General features: G+C 41.3%; 1 protein-coding gene across 4 annotated transcripts in view; it reads left to right on the forward strand.

Annotated features, from left to right (window-relative positions):
* Window positions 1-25022, forward strand: part of TTC28 (tetratricopeptide repeat domain 28) — a 587442-nt gene that overhangs the window by 452606 nt on the left and 109814 nt on the right. For all 4 annotated transcript variants that reach the window (XM_068563682.1, XM_068563683.1, XM_068563684.1 and 1 more), the window contains one exon: window positions 22954-24295. In XM_068563682.1, coding sequence (XP_068419783.1) covers window positions 22954-24295 — 1342 coding nt within the window. The remainder of the gene's footprint in view (window positions 1-22953; window positions 24296-25022) is intronic.

The raw sequence follows: 25022 nt of genomic DNA on the forward strand, positions 1-25022 counted from the left end.
AACTCACTCATCATATCAAGAACCAGGAAGATCTCAAACTTAATGAGAAAGGATAATAGACAGTAACATCATGATGGCACAGATGTTAGAATTATCTAACAAAGATTTTTAAAGCAGACATCACAAAAGTGCTTCAGTGAGCAATTATGAACGGTTTTGAAACAAATGGAAAAAATGAAAAGCATCAGCAAGGAAATAGAAGGTATAAAGTAGAACCAGATAGAAATTTAGAACTGAAAAATACAGTAACTGAAATAAAAATCTCAACAGATGGGCTCAACAGCAGAATGGAGAGGACAAAGGAAAAAAATCAATGAACTTGAAGATAGAACAATAGAAATTATCCAATCTGAGCAACAGAGAGAAAAGAGACTGGAAAAAAATAATGAACAGAACCTTGGAGACATGTGGAACTATAACAAAAGATCCAACATTTATGTCATTTGAGTCCTGGAAAGAGGGGAGAGGGGCTAAAAATGAATATGAAGAAATAATGGCTGAAAATTTCTTGAAACTGACAAGAAATATAAACCTACAGATTCAAGAAGCTGAGCAAACTCTATAGGAAAAACCCAAAGAAATCTACACCAAGACACATCCTAGTCGAACTTCGGAAAACGAAAGACAAAGAAAAAAATCTTGAAAGCAACCAGACCATATGTATCCCGTGTTATGTATTAACCTCAGCAAATGTAAAGCAGTTGATATCACAGTATATTCTCTGACCATAATGGAATCAAACTAGAAATCAATAACAGAAAGATAGGTAGAAGATCTTCAAGCACTTGGAAACTAAACACACTTTTAAATGATAAATGGGTTAAAAAGAAAGTCTTAAGGAAAATGAAAAAGTACATTAAACTGAATGAAAACGAAAATGCAACATATAATTTGTTGGAATCAACTAAAGTAGTGCTGAGAGGGAAATTTATAGCACTAAATATTTATGTTAGCCAAGAGGAAAAATCTCAAATCAATAATCTAAGCTCCCCCCTGAAGAAACTGGAAAAAGAAAGGCAAAATAAACCTAAAGCAAGCCAAAGGAAGGAAATAATAAATGTAAAAGCAGAAATCAGTGAAATTGAAAACAGAAAAAACAATAGAGAAATCAATAAAACTAAGCTGGTTCTTTGAAAAGATCAGTAAAATTGGAAAACCTGTAGCAACACTGACAAAGAAAAATAGAAGACACAGATTACTATTATTGGGCATAAAACAGGGAATATCATTATAGATCCTGCAAATATCAAAAGGATAAGGAAATACTACGAGCAACTTCACACCCATAATTTGACAACTTACATAAAATGGACTAATTCCTTGAAAAGTACAAACCAGCACAGCTTACCCAATGTGTACTAGATAATTTGAATAGTCTAACTACTAAGTCCTAACTACTAAGGAAATTGAATTCTTTATTGAAAACCTCCTCTCAAAGAAATCTCCAAGCCTAGATGGTTTCACTGGAGAACTCTACCAAAAATTTAAAGAAGCATTAACATGAATTCTGCAATCTCTTCCAGAAAATGGAAGAGGAGGAAACACTTCCTAACTCATTCTGTGAAGCCAGTATTATCCTGATACCAAAACCAGGCAAAGACATTTAAAAGAATTATATACATATATACATACATATATAGGTGATGAATACAGATGAAAAATTCTTAACAAAATATCAGCCATTAGAATTCAGCAACATATAAAAAGAATTATATAGCATGACGAGGAGTTTACACGGAGAATGCAAAACTTGCTCAATAGTTGAAAATCAGTCAATGTAAGCCATCACATTAACAGGCTCAAGAAGAAAAATCACATGATTATATCAGTCAATGGAGAATGGGAAAAGTGTAATTATTTCAAAGTAAAAGCTATTAAAAAAAAAAAAAGATCACAGAGTCAGTTAAGGTCAGAGCCAGGATTGAGAACAAAGTCTTTTTGCTCTTATCAAAAGCTTGATTATCAAGAAATTTAACTGATTTTTTGCTTCTGCAATTTCAAAATGCCGAGTCTGGATGCCAGAACTGGTGAACTCTTCTAGTTCTTCAGCCTCCTTGACTTCCAGAAGCACTTGGAGCCATTTTCAAGAGCCACTGGTATATTCTATAGTCTATTGCACTTGTATTTGCTGAAGAGTTTGAGGCATCCTTTGCCCTTGGTGCACTTGGCTTGTGACCCGAATAAAGCTGTCAGTGGGGTGCTGCCAAACATTGTCAGAGTCATGTTAGAAAATCAGAATATTGGCGTATCCTACCATTAAAAGCATCTTAGAACTATGGGATGTTAGAACTGGAAAGGCTTTTTATAAAATATTATTCAGTCTAATTCCTTCACTTTATAAGAAAGAGAATATTTTTCACTGATAAGAGGACTTATGTTTGGGGAGATTTATTGACTAACCTGAGATCACACAACAGATTCATGGCTAAGCCAAGAGAAAACAAGCAAAAAACAAAACCCCAATACCCAGAATCCATAGGGCTGGAGGAACCACTGTAGAGGTGATCACTAATTGAGGTGATTTAATCCACTGATGTGAAAAAATGGAAATCCAGATTTTCCAAAAGACAAAGTAGACTTTCAAAGGTGGTTTTCAGAATTATCTTTCATAGAAACCTTAAATAGCCAGCTACTTTTTCTGCATCTAATATATGGTTTGATTCACCTAGAAGTTTCTCATGCTCAATTTTTTGAGGACATATTTATATGTAAAGCTGGATACATATGTATAAAACAAAAATTCCATTATCATTCAGATAGAGCACATGCAGGACTAAGATTATCATGCTCAAATGAAACTGTTGACATTGAGAAATACCACCATCATTATGATAAAGCTAGAGAAGTTTCTGAAACATCAAAGAGTTTATTGTTATTTTACCAAAGTGGTAGAAGAAGCCCAAAGCACCTTGGAGGTTGTAATGAATCTTCTGACCCTTCAGGAGCAAGCAAAGGGAGAAATAAGGAGGGTAAGTGTGTTTTTCACACTTGTGATTCAGATGTGTGTTTATTAAGTTCAATCAGATGGTGACTAATGGAGGGAATAGAACCATAAGGTGAAAAACAATGAGCTTAAACCTTCAAGTTTTTCATATAGGATCTCTAAGTATACTGGTTCCTTTATAGGCATTAAACTTGCTATAAAGTCTCTCAAAATAAAAACATTTGAAGATTGAAGAGAGTAGGTAATATGGTGATACTTCCCAAAGGTAAGTTAAGGAAGTACTATTAGCGCTTTACTTCGGTGAAGAGCTTTACCATTTATAGTCCAGGTACTCAAACTGTGTCCCATGAATGAGTAGCGTCTCATCTCCTGGGACTTATTAGAAATGAGGACTCTCAGCCCTACCTCAGACCTAGGAAATAAGCTTCTGTATGGTAACAAGGTCCCCAGTGATTCTTATGCACATTAAGGTTTGAGAAACCTTGGTCTGCAAAGTACTTTTATGTGCATCATCTCCCCTGCCAGCATAGCATGAACACGGGAGAAAGTGATACTGACCTGACCACACACAGGAATCATTTCCCTTGAGGTGAGGGAATAATGACAGTGATCGCAACTGTGGTTCCTTAAGCCCCCAGTGCACACCAGTCACTCTGCACAGGTGATCATATTCATTTCATCCTCATCACACCCGCGAGGGAGGTATTATTAGCTCCATTTGACAGCTGAAGAAAATGAAGCTCCTGAAGATAAGTAAATAACTCTCCCAAGATCACACAGCCAGGGCTTCCCTGGTGGCGCAGTGGTTAGGACTCTGCCTGCCAATTCAGGGGACATGGGTTTGAGCCCTGGTCCAGGAAGATCCCACATGCCGTGGAGGAACTAAGCCTATGCACCACAACTACTGAGGCTGTGCTGTAGAGCCCACGAGCCACAACTACTGAGCCCATGTACCACAACTACTGAAGCCTGTGTGCCTAGAGCCCGTGCTCTGCAACAAGAGAAGCCACTGCAATGAGAAGCCCGCACACCATAAGGAAGAGTAGCCCCCCCGTTCGCTGCAACTAGAGAAAGCCCGCGCAGCAATGAAGACCCAACGCAGCCAAAAATAATAAACAAATTAAATAAATAAATAAGTAAAAATAAAACTTAAAAAAAAAGAAAGAAAAAAAATCACACAGCCAGGAAATGCTAGAGCCCCCTGATCTCAGAGCCTCTGCTTTTTCCTCATTTAAGAACATGCTAGAATGAGAAAGAGATTATCACAGTGGACTTCAGCCTTGGCTGGTTTTAGAATTGCCTGGGGAGCATCACAAAGTGCTGATGCCCACTGTCTTAGTGTGTTCGGGCTGCCGTAACAAAATACCACAGACTGCATGGCTTATAGACAGCAGAAATTTATTGCTCACAGTTCTGGAGTCGGGAAGTCTGAGGTGAGGGTGTCAGCATGGTTGGGTGAGGTTGGGTGACCCTCTTCTGGGTCATGGCAGAAGAGGTTAGGAATCCCTCTGGAGCTTCTTTTATAAGGGCACTAATCTCATTCATGAGGGTTTCACTTGCATGACCTAATCACCTCCCAAAGGCTCCACCTACCAGTACCATCACCTTTGGGAATTAGCATAGGAATTCTGTGGGGTTAGAAACATGCAGACCATAGCAACCCCACCTTAGAGATTCTGATTTAATTGGTCTGGGGTCTGGGCTTGGCATTGGGATTTTTAAAAGCTCCCTCTAAGAGTCTAACGTGTTCCCCAAGGTTGAGACCCACTAGTTTACAGACTGGCTAAATGTCTCTCTATGTGGCACTGTTGACAGGACCTCCACTGGGAATAGCTCACCTGCCTTGGTTCACTTGTTGCCTGGGTAGACTTTTAGATTGCCAGCACCAAGAATACTGGAGTGGTGGTATAAATACCTAAAGCATTTGATGCATTGTTACGTGCAATAACCTCATTGTGTTCAGGGAGAGAGAAGTTGATTAGGGCCATCTAGATCTCGCTAAATGTCTAAAGGCAGAGTAAGCATCTTTTCCAATCTTTGTGATGATTGCAAAGTTCCCTTTTCTTACTCCTCACACAGCCTGGCCCTCATCTCCAACCACCACTTACTTAAAATCGTGTTTAGGTCTGCAAGTGGATCTCATTATTAGCCACAGAAGTGTTGAAAATAGATACCAGAATTAGAATCCAGCTCCATGGTTTGGCAACAGAAGTTGGCTGTTTGCTTTACATAAGTATTTCATTGAATCCTCACCTTACCCTGTTTCTCAGGTGAGCAAACTGAGGTTCAGAGAAAGTAAGCTATTTGCTGGAGCTGCAATTCGAGTTAGTTCAACAAAGACTTTTGGAGTCTCTGATGTGAGCCAAACATTGAGCTAAGTCCCAGGGCTCCAGAAATGAAGAAGGTACAGTCATTTGCTTCATGGAGCTCACCGTCTTGAAGGGTAGACAAATGGGCCAGGACAGCACTGTCCACTAGAAAGATAATGTAAGCCACATATGTAATTTAAATTTTTCTAGTGGCCACATTTTAAAAGGTAAAAAAGGTGAAAATAAATTTATTAACATATTTTGCTTAACTCACTACATAAAACATACTATCATTTAACATATGATCAATATGAAAATTAATGACATTAATCAATATGAAAATTGAAATCCTGGGTGTGTTTTATATTACAGCACATCTCAATTTGGACTAGCCACGTTTCAAGTGCTCAGTAGCCACATGTGGCCACTGCATTGGACAGTGTGCAACTAGAGAAACGTCGAGGAAACATCTTTGTTGTTTTTGGGGGAGCAGGGGTTGGGGAAGTTGGTGGTTTATTGCTACCATTTTCTTACTTTAAAAGGTACCTAAAAGCTCCACCTCGGGCTAAGTATAATGCTGTATTCCTTATGCTGTATCTTTGCATGCAGTGAAATAATGCAGTATGCATTAGAGACCCTCAGTTGTAAATGCTCTCATATATCAAAATTTTAGCAAAACGCTGATTTCAACCCTTGACAGAGAGTGTTTCCCAAGCTAGCCTAGAGAAGAGTTTCCTGTGTCTCCCAGGCCTGGTGACCCACTGGTTCCTCCTGTTGGTAACTAATGTTTTTAATCGGGCTTAACTTTGTAATGATTATAGTTTTATCAAACCTTTTAAGAATCAATCTAAACAATAAGTGTTTAACTTTATTACAATATTTTAAAAATTGGCAAGATCACAAAATGTTCTACAGAACCCCTCTTCCAGGAGATGTAGATAAGGCTGTCTTTCTGTAATCAAATAATTTGGGATACTAGATCTCTCTCCAGGAAATTTATCCTGCATGTTAGCATATGAAAAGCTTTGAGAAGTCCTGTATGTTTCACACTCACTTGACCACAGAAGACACATGAGTCTCACGACATCTTTTAGTGTCTTATGGGACACAGCTGTTTCCAAAGCAAGGTTCAGAAAACACAAAATTACTCTTGATTACTTTTGTTACTTTGCCATGACCCTATATTTACATAATGGCAGCCTTTCCCACTAGACGGGTAAGGCATAGAACCTTTCCTTTTTCAGTCTAAATTTACACAGTGTAGACTAGTGTGTGACTCTTCAGGCCAACAGACCTACTTAGTCACTCTGACTGCTGGAGTCACCTGTTCAAGTGAACTGCTGTAGAGTGTGGGACTTGAAGAGGAACGTGGGACATGGATTGACCTCAAATGCCATGAGAGACAGGAAGTGCTGCCCCAAATGGGCTAGAAACAGTGGAAACCCATAGTTCTCCATGGTCAAGCCCAACTAGGGTTACATTTGTGATTTTGATGAATCTGAATGGTATGTCCAGGGTCCAGCCCAATAATTAAACAATTTCATGATTAGATTATTTCATTATATTAAAGAAATGCCAGTTCTCTTTTTGGGGAACCATGCTTGTCCTTCACTGGCAACCCCTGGCACCATGTAGTTAGGAACTGTTATCAGGATGGGATGTTCATTACTTCAGACTGAACGGAGGAACCCCTCCGTGCTGCACTCAGTCATTCCACACCTGCTCGGACAGAGAGCCAAACTCATTCTCTCTCTCCACTCCTCTCCAATCCTCTCTAGGACCAAAGTATTCTCTCTTGTTTCGTCTGTTGCTTTTTACCTCTGGGGTATGATGTCTTTCAGTGATAAAGAATATAGTGACTTTGCTGCTTTCTAATTTCCATTTCCTCGGTTCCTCTAAGGATTGTAGATGGGTATGTGCAGTCTCTAAGCTCCCAGTGTGGCTTTTTTTTTTTCACCTAATTTATGCAGATGCCTCATAATAGAAAACTTATCCTTTTGTCTCCTACCCAGTTTTTTGTAATGAGCTGTGCAACATTTTTGTAATTTAATTGATGGGTATGTTTAAAGCATGTGTGAATTATGTACATATTTTTATACTGAATAAATTTCATTAATCACTTTTTTAAAGTCATTGTTAAGCAAATTAACCTGTTTTATTAATGATTGGTGATAATCCTTTTTTTCAAACAGACCTTTAGGAACTATTACAGATAAGCACATCATAAAAAGAAATATGAATCCTCTTGCTGTAAAGCCTACACAGTATTGATCTGTACTGTTTTCTGTTACCAGAGTTCAAGGTGTAAAGTCATTCTTTATTCTCTTTTTCCCCCATGTAGCAGAGCCTTTGGCGGCATCGGTGGTCGTTCGAGCAAGCACCTAGTGGCTAGGGGGCTTTGTGTGTTGTTTGCGGTGCCTCCGTTCCTACACCTGTTACCTCATGTTGTGATCGTGCCTCCCCCACCAGGTCCTGAGCAGGAACCCGTGATCATCGTCTCTCATCCCCAGTGCCCACTATGGCACTGCGGTAAATGTTTGCTGAACGAGTGATAATGGCATTTTAGCAAATTATGTCCCAGCCAACAGAGATGAATAAATTATTTTTTACTCTGGAGGCCTCACAGGACCTCATCCTAAGGAGATGAGATAGGAACCAGGTTCATACTAACAGTAACCAGGTGTCTGACTTTGGGTAGGATGCTCCCCTTCTTTGTACTTCAGTTTCTCCATCTGGAAAATGAATGATTAATAACTTTGCATCTCCCCCGCCCCGAGTAATGCTATAAAGATAAAGGGGAGAGAGACATGAGAGCACGGTGAGCTTTTTGGAGGCGATATCTGTGTAACACTCAGTCACTGTAACTGCCACTGTTATTATTTCTCTAGGGTGTGCAGTGTATTCAGTTTATTCCTTTGAAGAGCACAGAAGAGAGCTAGCTGGAGTGGAGGGTTCAGACTGGTGAGACATGGAAGATGAGGTTGGTTAAGCAGTTTAGAATTTACCCAGTTTAGAATCCATGTTTTCAGTATTGGGGAACCTATGGGACTTTGTCCTAAAGAGTTACCCCCCCGCCACTTCCATCCCAAGCTGATGAAGTGAAAGCCTCAGGTAAGTGATCTAGAGATGATTTAGAAGTCACCAGGCATAGATAGTGCCTCCCCAAATCCCACCTTCTCTACCTGTATCTTGCTCACAGAAGCCTTGGTTTATTGCCCAGATGCCATTAAATGCTATCAAATATACTGGCTAAGAGCTTGAACTCTAGAATCAGGCTGCCTGGGTTCAAATACCAGGTTGCTACTTTCTAGTCATATGACCTCGGGCAAGTTCCTTAGCCTCTCTGTGGCTCGTCTGGAACGTGAGGATAATTATAGTACTTAAATCATATGCTCTTGTGAGAATCACACTGACACATGTAAAATGTCTAAAATAGTGCCTGGCACATAGTAAGTCCTCAATAATTTTCACTATTAAAATGGATATTATTATACACTGGGAATTGAGCGAGGCATTATGTACATCATCATTCTGTCGTCTAATAATAGATCTGGGACCGGGATTTGGCTAGAGCCCAAGCACATGGAGGATGAGGCCAAATCCCACTGGAGCACAAACTCTGTACTCTATTTATGAGTAAATATTAGATACAGCTTGCTTCATTTGAAGACTAAACAGGAAAAAATAGAGATAAATGAAAAATTGCTACAAAATAAGGGAGAGGCAACAGTCATTCTCAGAAGGTAAGCAGACATTTAAATATTGTTTACCATAGGAACTAGGAGAAAAGTTTACACGAGTTTGGCATCCTTAGTAGATGCAAAAAGACATGAGACAGGAGTAGAAAACTAGAAGAAGAAAGCAGGTTAATATGGAAAAAAGGATCAGATGAAAAAGAAGATGGGTGATAGAAGGAAGAAGCACAGGGAACCTAAAAATGTAAAATCTGCAAATAAAAGTAGAACTGAGTGGGGGAAGCTGAATCAGTGAAGTAGAGAGCGAGCTCTATCAGGATATAGAAGAGAAGAACCAAGAAACGAAGACAAGAATTAGGAAGTGTTAGTACAGGGCTCTGAGGGGTCTTCTTCTCATCTTGCTCCCACATTTCAGTTGACTAATGTATTGTGAGGTGGCTTCTGTTGCCAAGAGAAGTTTGAACTTGTCATGAACCTGCCAACTGCCCTTTGGCTCCTGACCAACACCAGAAAATTTGTTTCTTTTGCCACATCCTTTACCCCCATTTCAAATGAAACCTCTTGTCCAGTGTGATACCCCCGAAAGCTATAACTGATGTAGTTCTGTCCCAGCACTTCCTAAGAATGGCTTATTTTTGCATTGTTAAAACACTATCAGAAGAGTTACTGAACTTAAGAATGGTTTGTATTCTACAAAGCAGAGCTGTAGAGAACAACATAATAACTATTTTCATTGCCAGGAAACTTGAGAAATGGTTGTCTACATCCTTTAAACCCATATTGAATGACCTAATTTAGAGCATAGACCTAATGGCAGATATCCAACATCAAAATTCTTTTATTATTATTTTCCTTTAAGAACCTGGTTTTGTTTTAATTATGTTTAAAAATCAGTACATATAGTATGATCTCAATAATATAAATGAAACAGTCTACACCAACACAAAAACAGATTGTCAGGAACTGTACTAAAATGTTAGCAATGATTATCTCAGACAGTCATGAAGTGAGATAGATAGGTAGATAGATACATACATACATAAATAAATAAAGAGTTTTTCTGTGTTTCATATTTTCTACATTGAATATAGTAACAATAATCCATTGGCTAAAAAAGAGGAAATCTGATTTACAATGGCTTAAACAAATGAGGACTTATTCTTCTCATAAAACAGCAAGTGTGAGGCACCTGATGTTGGTTCAGAGGCTAAGGGTAACAGGGACTGTTACTCTGCAATTCTCACGCTAGTCTCTTATGCCTCATGGTTACACAGTGGCTACTAAAGCTCCAAGCATCATGACCTGTTCAAATCAGGAGAAGCAAGGGATGCCGAGCCAGCTGCTTCTGTATCCGTTTATCAGAAAAGCAAAAACTTTCTCTAAAATGCCAGCAGACTTCTGCTTTTGTCTACTGACCACAGTAGTGTCACTTAACCAACCCTGACTGCAAAGAAGGCTGGGAAAGTGAATATTTAGCTTTCCAGCTCCATATTCAGAGGCAGCAAGGGAGGAGGAGGAAGTGAAAATGAATGTTTGGTGAGCCAAACTTTGTGGTCTGCTAGAAACATTTTTTTAACGTGTGTTATTTTTATAATTGAAAAATATTTTTGAGATTATTATGTTCAATTTTGATTATAGAATCTAAATAATGTAAAAATATGCATGCCAAAAGGACAAAAAGAAAGCCATAAAAGCATTAAAGTTGTCTGCTCTGAGTCTCGACAGCAGTAGTATTCTGCATTAGTGTTTCTGTGTGTGATAGATGGGGAGAGATTGAGTGGTTCCTCTATTTATATGTACATGGAAGAAGTGGTTGGCTGGAGATAGGAGTGTAGACGGACAGGGGACTGGTCTGGCAGGATAGACAGACAAGGACCCACCCCTTCCTGATGTAGCAGGGTTGAGGTGTGTCAAGAACCAACAGATGTTTTGGGAAGCCCAAGTTTAGGTGATTTCTACAGATTTCTCTGATCCTGTGAGTTTACACCTTGAATAAAGGAGGTAAATGCGGTTTCACATTGAAAGTGGTTCACAAGAGGAATACACTTTTAAATCTTCTGTGATGTGCATGAGTGAGCCAGCCTCAGGAGCCTCTCATTTCCTAAGTAAATTCCTCTCAATTAAACAGAAAGGGAAGAAAAACTGAAAGCAGTAAACGGATTCACAATTTCAATCCCATTCCATGTTTTTGAAATTGCCCTAACCAAAAGCCCATGTTCTAAGAGAAAAATGAGCAGAATATATGAATCACTTGTTTTGATAGCATTATGCTTAATCTAGCTAGAACACTTCACACAATCATAGAGTTTGAGTTTTCTATCCAGTGTGAATTTTTAAAATGAAGCTTTTCAGACCCGATTGCCTTGGGAAAGCAGATTTCATAATTTGCTCTCCAGCCTTGCTGGAAAATCCATCTGTCTTTGCAATTGAATTTGCAAAGTGAAGTCATTTTGAAGAGCTGTTCTTTTGGCCAGCTCTTCTGCTCCTCCTCCCCTTCCCTGTTCGTCTCCAGGGCTTCCTGTTGGTCTGGGCAGACCATGCCATCCTCTCGTCCTCTCTGGGCTGACGGAATGATGTGGCCTCAGGAGATGGGCTTTGTCCTCACTGCAGACTGTACAGTTGAATTCTGTAGCAGTTGCTGCCTCAGACTTTCAGAGGGGCGAAGTAATCCAGGGGAAAAGTGCTGGGTTGGGAGGCTGTGGGCCTGAGCTCAGGTCCTAGCTGTATAACTTAGTGACCATGTGGCCTTTGTGAGTGTCTTCAAAAGCAGGCCCAGCTACCCTGCCTTTGTCCTGGAGTCAAATAAGATAATGGAGGCCTGAAGACTTTGCAAACTGACAAGTGCCATAAAATGTTAGATTTAATTCTGTTCAATAATTCAGTGAACATTTTTGGAAACTGAGTTTTAGGTTATCTGAAGTATATCCATTAGGCAGTTAGATTTATGAGACTAATGTTTAGGAGAGAACTCTGAGCTGGAACTGTATATTTGGGAGTCACATAATTGGTTCTTTTTGTCATAGTATTGAATGAGATCACCAAGGAGAATTTTGTATATTATTGTCATTATTACTGCTACTACTATTTTCATTATTTAGGGAAAGGTTCCCCTCTGCCTTGTTAATTATCATAATGAAATTGGGAGGAAGCCCATATATGGTATCTTTTGATTTATATTCTCAGTGAATTATATTTCACAGTTAAGAAACTGGTAAAGGGGATCAGTCAGTACACCAGATTTTAAAATTAGGGTTTCCAGTTTCTTAGTCTTTTGCTTAAATTATTAGATACCAGCCAAAAGACTTCCTAATTTATTAGTTTTGCTGATTTATTTTAACAGCTTCAACTATATGACAGTACAGAAGTGAAGTTGTTTTTTTCAAATTATTAATGAGTGCCAGGGTATAAAATCACCTCAGCATCCAGTGTTTCTCAATGTAGTAGTCTCTTGGCATTTGGGGATGCAATGGTTCTTCATTGTGCAGGACTTACCCACATGGTGCAGGCTGTTTGGTACCCCTGGCCTCACCCACAGCCTGCCATGGTGGGCCCCCAGATATTCTGACAACCCAAATTACCCCTCTACATTTCCAGATGCCCTTGGGGGGCCTCCTCTCCCACATGCACACACTGAGACCCTTAAGGAAATGGGCTCCATTTCTCTCATCACATGCAGAGCTTGGCCCTAATATTCTCAGAGCCCTTGATTTTGCACTCTCCTTAGATGATATGACCTGGTATCAAGTTCCCTTTGGTGTACTCGCTTTGGAAATATGACGGCATCTTAAGGCAAAGTGAATTATATTCTATAGTAAAATAATGTTAGAGGGAGTGGCATATTTTGATTTTGTTATTTATAATATCAAGCGCTATGGTAACTGAGCTGTTTGGAATAATACTGATACCCTAGAAAATGGAGTATCACACCTTGGTATTCACTGGTTTATCTGATCTTCATAATAGCCATCTGAGATAGATGAAAACTTGAGGCCAGGAGAAGTAGTAACTTTCCTAAGAGCATGAAACAGTGAAGTGGTAGAACCAAGAATAGGGAACTTCTAATTCTGGTTGCAATGTCTTTCCATCATAAAGTACTGTCTCTAAGTAACTGGCATTTCTGGGTTATTAAAGCTGGTAGAACAAGACCAATGAAACAAATTGCAGCAAAGTCAAGAAGTGACAGGCTAGGGGGGTAGGCAGATTACTGAGGTAAAGTCAGCTGAGCATACAGCAGATGTGGAAGGGGTTTTTGATTGCTTCTTTGTTTATAACTTGTTTCATCCATAAAGGATTTTACTTAACTTATCAAATGATGATACACTAGAAATAGAAAATCAAGGAAATACAAATAAAAGTAGGAAACCAAGATTAAAGAAAAGAGCCTAAACATGAAGCCCATAAAGGCTAAAATATTTAGTTGTTAAACAGTTTCATATTCGAGTCAGAGCTTCCTGGTGACCAAAAGCAAAAACAGAAACACATAATTCTCATTACCGAAAAGATAGGAGCATAGAATTCCACAGAGGAAGGAAAACAGAATTCTGAAAGAAATCTCTCAAGAGAGGTTTTATATAAGGGAATTTGGTAACAAAATTTATACCTGTCAAAAAATTTTAACAGCACAGATTATAATAGATTTCAGTGCGCTTTTTCTACTGTCAAACTTGAATCAAAAACAAATCAACTAATTAGGGCATTAAGATTAGACCTCAATTCACTTAAGCCTATTCTGTGTGAGTCTAAGGTAATTTGGTTCAAGTTTATAGATTTTAGTGGTCTCACTTGATCCAGGGCTAGAATTTAGAACATCCAGAGGTGTGGATGACCCCAAAACCACTCATGAAATAAATGTCTATCAATAGGTATCTCTCTTCTGACACAGAGTTTTTAGGACAGTTTGAAATTGTATGTTATGACAAGGCTTGGAGTATTGATATTGGAAGGCACATCCATAAGGATGTGTTAGGGTCTGGTGCAGTAACAACAGCCGACAAGTCTTAGCAGCCCAGAACAACAAAGTGTTGTGTTCATGCACAGCCTACCACAGGTTCATGTAGCCCTCTGGGGCAACTCACTAATCCAGGCCTGCCGTGACTCCATCTCCCTACAGCGGCGCCGTCTGGAACATACAGCTTCCACAGTCAGTGGGGCAGGGGAGGAGAGTGTGGAATATTGTAGTCCAGCCCTTCAATGCTCTGTCTGGAAGTAACCTATCACTTCTACTCACATTTCATGGGGCAAAGCAAGTCACTTGGCCATGCCTAACTTCTAATGAGTGGGAAAATAGATACCTGGATGTAGAAGAGAACCAGAGAACAGTGAGCATTAGTAAAGTCCATCTCAGAAGGGGGAGAAAGGCAGGCCAAGCCAAGCGAGTGGGATGAGAAAGTCAGGCATCCAAGGCAGCGTGGGAGTGAGCAACAGGGCAAGGGGGCTGCTTCGTGGCTGGCACAGCGCAGGGGGCGCGGGGCAGGGATGGCTGGGCTGGACCTGGATCCGGAAAGCTCGTAAATGCCGTTTTAATTGGCTTATTCTTTACACTGCAGGCCAGAGGAACCCTCAGAAGGTGCTCCAGGGAGGTGGGACCCGTCCAGTTTCTAGAGGCTCAGCTCAAGGGAGGAGCAGAAGCGGCTATCTCTGCATTTCAGTGATTCTACCCCAGGGCTTGAAACAAAAGAAATGTTTGTTTCATATTGAAACTAACTCCCTGTAACATTCTCAGCATTGTTAACTTATGAGGGTGCCTCCCACCTCTTATTGTGAACCAGAATGAAAACCAGGCATACTTTGCCTTTTCCAAACAGTGACTAATGGCCAGGCTTGGCCAGGCAGGCCCAGCATATTTTTCACTCTGCTCTGGGCTTCGCACCAAGTTCCCTCACAGTGGCCTGGTCACAGCCGTTAGGGATGACTGTGCCTAGCACTTCCTACCTCATCATCCATCTCCAGAGCCCCCTCTGCAGCCACCTTCTTTTTAATAGGTTTAATTACTACTTCCCTTACTTCATGGCACAATTAATCTTCCCCACTGCCTCAGGATTTACAGCCGTACAGGCCCAGGGAATTACTGAGCTGTTCACCTGCAGTCTTGGTTTTTAACTATCCGGGGGAAGGTAGGAAGTGGGGCCATGTATGAAGGCAGTGAAGTATTTGTGAGCTCCAGTGGCTTCAGGCTGGCTTCTTGTCGCCTTCACTCAGCCCAGGCCTTTGGGGCGGTGGCAGGAGGGGACTACAGAGGAGCTGCCTCTGTCTCTGTTCAGCCTAAGGGAAGCCTTGAGGGCTGGGGATGGAGCAGCTAGTGCCTCTCTATTTCTATTTCGACTGCATTTTATTAAGTTTGGTTATAAGATGAATAAGTTCTAGGGATCTAATGTACAGCATGGTGACTATAGTTAATAATGCTGTATTGTGGGTGCTTCCCTGGTGGCGCACTGGTTAAGAATCCGCCTGCCAATGCAGGGGACACGGGTTCGAGCCCTGGTCCGGGAAGATCCCACATGCCACGGAGCACCTAAGCCCGTGCGCCACAACTACTGAGCCTGAGCTCTAGAGCCCGCGAGCCACAACTACTGAGCCCACGTGCCACAACTACTGAAGCCCGCATGCCCTAGAGCCCGTGCTCCGCAACAAGAGAAGCCACGACAATGAGAAGCCCGCGCACCGCCATGAAGAGCAGCCCCTGCTCGCCACAACTAGAGAAAGCCCGCACACAGCAACGAAGACCCAACACAGCCAAAAAAATAAAAATAAAAATAATAATAATAATAATAATGCTGTATTGTAAGAGAGTAGATCTTAAGCATTCTCACCACAAAAAGGTGATGGATGTGTTAATTGACTTGATTGTGGTAATCATTTCACAATGTATATGTATATCAAGTCACATTGTACACATTAAATATATATAATTTTATTTGTCAATTATACCTCAGTAAAGCTGGGGGGTGGTAGGACAGGTAGTTTCCAGTGAAACGTGTTTGTGGGAGGGAGAGGTGGCACGTGCAAGGATTTCCTCGGCTTTATTATAGCCACCTCCTCAGGATTGAGACAGAAGGGAAGGGCAGTTGGGATCTGGGACAGAAGTGCCACTGTACTCTCAATGTCACTGAAGACATCCTAAATTGCTGTTGAAGCAAAAGAAGATAACAGGCTCTTAACTTCACTTACCCTTTGAAGGAACAGGAAGAGCCTGGTGGGTTTGGTAGAAAAAGTAGACAGATGTAATTAAGATAAATGAGGGCAGAAGAGACAGATGATGGCCCAAGAGTTCTCCGGAGGTGATGCCCACACTGACAATTACATCTGCCGCCTCCCCCTACATTCCAGAGTCTCTTAGGGTTTCCTGGTCTCTAATGTATACCTCTCTGCTCTAGAAACAAATTTAGCCAGCCCATCGGTCTGTTTTTACATAGCTGCCAGAGGGTTGGTTTGCCGCAACAGTATACTAATGTTAATAAAGAAGAAGTGGGTGTAAAATCATGACCACCTTTCACTAGAAGGCATGCCAGCTTCACTACAGAAGGGGAGCAAGTGAAATAGCATGGACTCCTGAGTCAGAAGAACCAGGCTCCTGTATCAGTCCTGCCACTTAGAGCCATATGGGCCTGATTAAGTTCTTGAACCCTATATTGACCTTGCAAGATTGTTTTGAGGAGTGAATGAGATCATCAAGTAGAGAGCCAGGCACAGGTTCTCAGGAAAAGCTTACCTACCAGGAAAATGCTTGTAGCTGAAATCATATGATAAGCAATTTTGGAATGATCTGACATTTAAAAATATCTATACCTTTGCTGTCTTCCACTGGCAAAAATAATGGGGACTCGTCTCCGGGAACATAAATAGTCACCTGAAAATGAGTTAGTTAAGACATCCAGTTGGTTGTATTTATAACACAGAGCACCATGCTCTTGTACCTTTGTAGACATTTGTTTACTAACCAGATCTGTCCCCTCCTCCCCACCCCAAGCTTTGAGATATTTTAAGTACACTGTAGAGAACTCTTATGTGGAAACTTGAGAGGGAGAGAGAGGGTCCAGGGAAACTAGAGATGTCTGGAGTTGGAATAATGGGTCCCCAGGAGAAACTGGGGCCCCTTCTGGGGAGGGGGAGGATTGGGAGAAGCAGCTGAGAATATGCAGTGCTGCAGAATATTCTGTGGAGCAGGTTTTCTCAGCTGTTTTTACCATCCCTTCCCACTCTGCCTCTTTGATAGACAAAGTATCACCCTATCTTTAAGATGATTTGAAATTAAAGACAAAACTAAATATCATGACGATAAACAAATCAGGGCAATGGGACAAAGCGCTGTGTTGTTCTGTCTACACATGTCCTCTTCCCAGCCTGGAGAAGGATATGTATGGAGGCTGGTATAGCTGTAGAGGCTGGTGACCAGCTGGTTTCTTTTTTTCTACTGAGGTCCCGAAGACGAAAAGTAAACTTAAACGTCCATATTGGGACTTACTTATGAGGGAGTTTCCTGATCCAAAAGGAGCTACAGACCTCTCTGCCTATCACAATTATTTGATTTAACTTTTTATTCTGGAAATTTTCAGACACGTACATATACACACAGAGAAAATAGTATAATGAATCCCCATACGACAATACCCAATTATCAACATTTTGCTAATATTATTTCATCTATTTTCATAAACACAAACATATACTTACTTTTCCCCTCTGCTGGAGTATTTTTTTTTTAAACTGTATGTCTGTATTATTTTAAATTTTTATTTATTTATTTATTTATTTTTGGCTGTGTTGGGTCTTCGTTTCTGTGCGAGGGCTTTCTCTAGTTGTGGCAAGCGGGGGCCACTCTTCATCACGGTGCGTGGGCCTCTCACTATCGCGGCCTCTCTCGTTGCGGAGCACAGGCTCCAGACGCGCAGGCTCAGTAGTTGTGGCTCACGGGCCTAGTTGCTCTGCGGCATGTGGGATCCTCCCAGACCAGGGCTCGAACCCGTGTCCCCTGCATTGGCAGGCAGATTCTCAACCACTGCGCCACCAGGGAAGCCCCTGGAGTATTTTTAAAGCAAATAGTAGACACCATGTTGTTTCATCTGTAAATAATTCCATATGTATTCCTAGCAGATGAGAAGCTTTTAAAGTATAGCTACGGTCCTGTGTCACACCTAGTGAGACTAAATACAGTTCCTTTATGTCTTCTGCTTATCTTGAAAGCAGGTGGGCTGGTACAGCTGAAGGTCTGTGGGTCGAGAGTCCTTCTCTTTGCTCTGTCGCTAACTCACTTCCTCTCACTGGGCCAGGGTCACATCATTTACAAAGTTAGGAGGGCTCTTCCAGTTCCCAAATCTTGATATTTCCTTTGAGAATAGCTGGTGATTTGGCTAGAATGTAGCCAAACTCAACCTGTTTGAAAGCAGTGGGAAAGAATAGATGAGCTCTTAAAGCCCCATTTGGATCGTGTACTATTAATAATCAAAATAATAATATTTTCAGTAAATGAGAAGAATGCACACATCCTTTGTAGAAGTACAGTGAGGCCCTACTTTTAGAGAATTTGCAAGAGAAAAGGCTGCCAGAATTCACTGCTAAGATGCTAACTATTCTAGTTTCAGTAGAGTTCTGTTAGGCTTGTCCTGTTCACACCTCCCTTGATCTTTGCTGGTAATGGTTAACAATAGAGGCAAAATGTATTGAGCACTTACTATGTCCCAGGCACTTGTGCTAGCTTCTCATAAGCATGACTCCTTGGCCCTCACAACAGGTCTTTGCAGTAGGTCTTATTATTCCTATGGCAGTAGCTCTTATTATTCCTATGGCAGTGACCATTCCTGATGCATAGGTGGAGGTTTATTGTGGGGATGGATGTATAAATCCATAAGCATGTGTCATTTCTCTACATGCCCTGTGAGAACTGGGCTTTGTGAGGATCTTCTGCCCCACTAATCTTCATTTAATTCCCCTCCCTGCATCACGTGTCACCTAGCATGCCCTCTGACAGGCCCTCTGTAAGTCTTCATCTGAGTGACAGCCCTGGAAAATCAAGCTGTGGTCTCGAAAGGGCAGGAGGATCTGCAGATTATCTCCTCAGCATGCGCAGTCACTCTGCTGGCAGCTCTCAGGGCCGCTTTTATGTTGCCTCAACAAAGAGAAGAGCTGCCAAGAGTGTGTAATGTTCCGTTCAGAATTCTCCAGGCTGGCAGCGGCTGGGACAGAGCAGACACAGGGCAGAAGAAAAAATTCCCACCTCAGCCGGCCCATCTCCTCTACCCTTGCCTGTGTCTGGAAGTCTTTGTTTTGAGAATCTTCCTATGCTTCTCTAGAGACCCTTGGAAGTGTCAGCTGAGGGGGAAGGTGGGGGCGAAAGGGAGTGTGTGGGCAAGCTGGCTGGGGGTCAGATCATTTTGCCGTAACCAGCAGGCAGTTTCTTTCACAAATCATTGAACCCTGGGTAGCCATTATCATCCCAACTGCTCCCTATTAACTAGCCAGACTCTTGAGGCCCTGAGAGCAAGAGAAATGGAATTACTTTTCCTTTGAACGCTCACTCTCTGAATACCATTCATACTGTGTTTAGGAAGCATGTGATAGTTAGCAAGCCTATTGATGATACACACTACTGTGTTTCTCATACCATTTCTTTGAGATGATTATAACCTGGCCTTATTAATAAGAAAACCAAGAACACCAAAAAGTTTTCAATTAAAAAAAAAAAAGAAAAGAAAACAAAGGCTCTGAGACAGAAACTTAGTGTCTCAAAGATACTCAGCTGAATGAGGTGGGAGCCAGGCTTGTAAAACAGGACTTCTGACTTAAAGTTCTGTGCCTTTTCCACTATAGTGTGCCTTCCAGATACTTAGCCAGCTTCCTATAGGATGGGGCACAAGTGGGGAGGATGGGGTGCTAGCCAGGTGACCTGTTTCTTTAGCGGTAGGGTGCATACAAAAAACCTGAGCTTCCTCAGTTTCCTTCGCTGAAGGTCCCACACTGCTTGCTTCCTCTTAACACCGCCTTAGCAACCAATCAGTGATCATATTGGCTTAAAAATCATTGCAGTGAAATCCAAAAGCTGTGGGAAGAAAATCAATGTAAAGGCATTGCTGCGGGGGAAAGTGTTCAGAGGGATGTGTGGGGACTCCTGCTGCCCTCCCCAGCTCTGGCTCTGTTCATGACTGTGCACTCATGGCGGGTCAGGTATTTTGCCCCTTATTTCTCCTTATGCAGAAGCTGAGGAGAGAGGGAATAAATGATTCATTTCCTCTAAGGATACTTGGAAATTTGAAACCTACAAGTTTTTTCTTTAGATAAAAGCCGTTTAGGGATACAGGCCACATTCAGGTCTTCAGAACTGAAATGTTTCTGTCACTAAGGCTTCCTTCAGGTGATGCTAAGGTAGTGCCTTTTGGCACCTTAGAGTTTCTAACCTTGAGACAGGCTCTGAAAACCTGACCTTTCCAGCTAGGACGCCAGTGACATCTCCACTCCTCAGGAATGTTGCTCTAATTAGAGCAGAGTTTCAAAAATTTGAGTAATTTTTAACCAAGGGTTGTGCATTCATCATAGAAAAACCATTTAAAATACAGATAAGGAAAATTTCACCACTCAAAGATTACTACTGTTACCTTTTTAAAAAATGTATGCTGTATGTATAAGTGTAAACATGTATGTATATACATACATCCTATTAATGTTTTTATTAAGTGTACTGTTTGTGCCCATATAACCCCTTAATATATTATAATTTTTCCCATGTCAGTATATAAACTTCTATTTCATCTTTTTTTTTTTTTACTTCACCATTTTTATGGCACCATGTTATTCCGTCATATAGAGTACCATGATTTGCTTATTTTAAACTATGAAATATTTCACTCATAAAAGAAAATACACAGAAGAATTACCATAGTTGGTTTAATCTCTACCACCTCGAGAATTCCCTTCCCTAGAAGCATATAGTAATTTCAGTAACTAATATTTGAATTTCACTTTATAGTTTATAGTTTATAGTTTACAATGCACTTGGACATACATTATTTCATTTGATCCTCACTACTATCCTCTAAGGTTGGTATCAAGATTATTATTTTCCTCAATTTATAGATGAACTAAAAAAAGCTCAAAGAGGCTAAATGATTTATCCAGTGCCCTAAATCCAGTTAATGTCATACAGATGGCTGGACCCAGAGCTCAGCACGACTCCTGGGGCAGGGCAGACCTCCACTGCAGGCAGGGGAGGAAGTCAGGACCAGAGGAGTGGCCCTGGCATGCTCCTCTCTCTCCCACACCCCGCTCACTTCAGCTTTTATTGTGTGTATTGACGTTATTTGTTTCATGACTGTCTCCCTTATGACCCTGTGTGCTTTCTGAGGGCAGACACGTGTCTTCATTCCTCTCCCTGTGTGCTGCCCTCCACAAGGCTTAGTACACAATAAATATTCAGTTAATATTTGTTGGGTCAGTGTGTAAGTAAATGAATGAAGGAAGGAAGGAATGAAAGGTGTAGAGATAAGCAAATTACAGAGGCTGGATTTCGATAGCTTGCTTTCTCAGTGCCTCTAGTTTCAGTTCAGACATTTTAGCAACCCATCTTGGTGTTTTTGAGTTCTTATACTTCTGCAGGTTTTGGTCACCAGTGCAAATTTCACACGTTGATGCACAGAAAAGCATGTTCAAAACCAAGGGCAAAGAGAAACCTGTTTGCATACTAGATCCCTCCGCGTTTTCTGTGCCTCCCCATCCCAGCCCCAACTGAAATGAACCGGGCTGTCCTTAAAGGCGCTTCCCAAGTTACTTTTATTATATCCCTCTTTTGGAACTACTTTATATTTATGATATTTATGACATATCTCATTTTGAACTGCTTGTAAAAACAACAGCTTAGCTTAGCAGCTATAGCATAGTTTATGAGGGCTGTCTGAAGTGCAGTTATTGTTGACTGTAAAAGCTAGATAGCAGAATTACAAGAAGTTCTGGAACAAAAATCATTCAAATCCTCTCACCTAACAAGGCAACTGTTTTTATTTTTGCATAATACCCTCGAGGTCTTGTCCATTTGCACACATTCATTTTCCTAGTCATTGTCAGGGAGCATGCAGCATTGTTTTCTGCTTTTTCCACTTAACATTATTGCAAGAACTCTTTTTTCCCCATTTTTCTGCATAGACTTCATAATTATCTTTTTAATGACTGCATAATCCCCTATTGAGTTGATATACCAAAATGTACTTTTATAATCCCCAAGTGTTTGCCATTGAAGATGTTTCTGATTTTCCACTAATCTGTAATGGTGCAGTGAAGATTGTTATGCATACAGCTTTTGCATTTGTCGTATGATTGCCTTAGAAGACATTCCCCTGAGCAGGGTTGCAGGGTCTGAGCAGCACCGTTGTGTGGTTCTTGCCATGCTGCTCCTCCAAAGGCTGTTCCCGTTTGTGTCCAGCAGTTGATGTGTTTACCAGCTTCAGGGCCACCTCATCAGTATCGGGTATTGTTTAAATTTTTTGTTTGCTAATTTAGTAGAAGTAAAATGGTACTTCAGGGTTGCTTTATTTTGCATTTCTTTGATTATTAAAAGAAATTAACATTTTCCCCTGTGGTTACTCTTTGTATTTCCTTGGATGTGAGTTGTCTGCTCACGTTTACTATTTTTGCCTATTTCAGTAAATTGGGGTCTTGATTTTTTTAAAAAATGAAACAAGTGAAATCTTTATACATGGTAGCTATTGAATTTTTTTTGTGTAATTCATATATTTTCCAGTATTGTGTTTGCCTTTTAATTTTAGATATATATTTATAGTATAAAACTTATTATTTTTGTGACCAAATCTGTCAGTTTTTTTTTTTTTTTTCCTGTTGCTTTGAAGCTTAGAAAGCTATCCCCCCTCTGGAGAGCTGATAAATATTTAATTCTACCTTCTGTTATTTTAAATTCTTTAATTCATCTGGATTGTATTTGAGTATAAATCAAGTTGCAAATTACATTTTTTCTAAATTGCTAATCAGTCATTTCAACCCTTTTCTATTGTTCTATTCTCTTTCTCAGGAATCATACACCAGATGAAAGGTGATTATGATACTGCACTGAAACTCCACAAGACCCACCTGTGCATCGCCCAGGAGCTGAGTGATTACGCCGCCCAGGGCCGTGCCTACGGGAATATGGGCAATGCCTACAATGCTCTGGGCATGTACGACCAGGCTGTCAAGTACCACCGGCAGGAGCTGCAGATCTCCATGGAAGTGAATGACCGTGCCTCGCAGGCATCCACACACGGGAACCTTGCTGTGGCCTACCAGGCCCTGGGTGCCCACGACCGGGCCCTGCAGCACTATCAGAACCACCTGAACATTGCTCGGGAGCTGCGTGACATCCAGAGCGAGGCCCGGGCCCTCAGCAACCTGGGCAACTTCCACTGCTCTCGAGGGGAGTACGTCCAGGCCGCCCCCTATTACGAACAGTACCTCCGGCTTGCTCCCGAGCTTCAAGACATGGAAGGAGAAGGGAAGGTCTGCCACAATCTTGGCTATGCCCATTACTGCCTTGGAAATTACCAGGAGGCGGTGAAGTACTATGAGCAGGATCTGGCCCTGGCCAAAGACCTTCATGACAAATTGAGCCAAGCAAAAGCCTACTGCAACTTGGGCTTAGCATTCAAGGCTCTGCTGAATTTTAACAAAGCCGAAGAGTGTCAGAAGTACCTACTGTCCCTAGCCCAGTCCCTGAATAATTCCCAGGCTAAATTTCGAGCCCTGGGGAACCTGGGCGATATATTCATCTGTAAAAAAGATATCAGTGGTGCAATAAAATTCTATGAGCAGCAGCTGGGCTTGGCTCACCATGTAAAGGACAGAAGACTGGAGGCCAGTGCATATGCAGCCCTGGGCACTGCATACCGAATGATCCAGAAACACGACAAGGCCTTGGGTTATCACACGCAGGAACTGGAGGTATATCAGGAGCTGAGCGACTTGCCGGGAGAGTGCAGAGCTCATGGGCACCTGGCAGCCGTCTACATGGTCCTTGGGAAATACACGATGGCATTCAAGTGTTATGAAGAGCAGCTAGATCTAGGGCAGAAGCTGAAAGATCCGAGTCTAGAAGCTCAGGTCTATGGCAACATGGGCATCACAAAGATGAACATGAATGTGATGGAAGAAGCCATCGGCTACTTCGAGCAGCAGCTGGCCATGCTGCAGCAGCTGAGTGGAAACGAGTCTGTGCTCGACAGGGGCCGGGCCTATGGCAACCTGGGGGATTGCTACGAGGCCCTGGGTGACTATGAGGAAGCTATAAAGTACTATGAACAATATTTATCTGTTGCCCAGAGTCTAAATCGCATGCAAGACCAAGCCAAGGCTTACCGAGGCCTGGGAAATGGACACAGGTAAAAATGACAGAGGACAAATGTGGTTGATAAACCTGCACAAAGAGCAGTTGTGAAAGTAATGACCACTTAATGTCTGCATGGCAGCTTACTGACTACAAATCATTTCCATGCATACCTCATTTTGTTCCTCCAATAATTCTGTGAAATTAGCAGGGTATATTTTTACCCTTATATAGGAAGAAACTAAGGCCCAGAGTTTATGTCCAAGATTACACAGCTTAAAAGGGACAGCTGAGAGTTAAACCCAGGGCTCTCTGACTCCAAATGCACTACCTTTTTGACTACATCATAATGAGCAGAATAAAAGAGATAATAGGAATGGGAAAGATGAATGAATCGATCTAACTTATATTTTCTGAATGCCCCTCACATTATATGGATGTGTTCATTAATATAACACCTATACCCACCAATTACTTGGACCCCATTTTGTTGCTTTTAGGGAAAGCCACCTCATAATAGTGGGAGTGAATAAACATATACTGTCATGCTAGCCACCTTGCATAGATATCTTGCTTAATATTTATAGCAATCCTGTATTAGTCTACATTTATTATCATCTGCTATGGGATGTGGGATTTATTAGCATCCAGAAACTGAAGCTCAGGAAAAGGAATTCGTGTGTCCTACACAACTGGTTTCGTCTGCCGCCAGAATCCATGCTCTCTCACTCTTATCTTGTCGTCTCTTAGCAGCACAAAAAGATACACTGTTGGCCAAGGTG

Source organism: Eschrichtius robustus, chromosome 14 (assembly GCF_028021215.1).
Source record: "Eschrichtius robustus isolate mEscRob2 chromosome 14, mEscRob2.pri, whole genome shotgun sequence".
NCBI lineage: Eukaryota > Metazoa > Chordata > Mammalia > Artiodactyla > Eschrichtiidae > Eschrichtius > Eschrichtius robustus.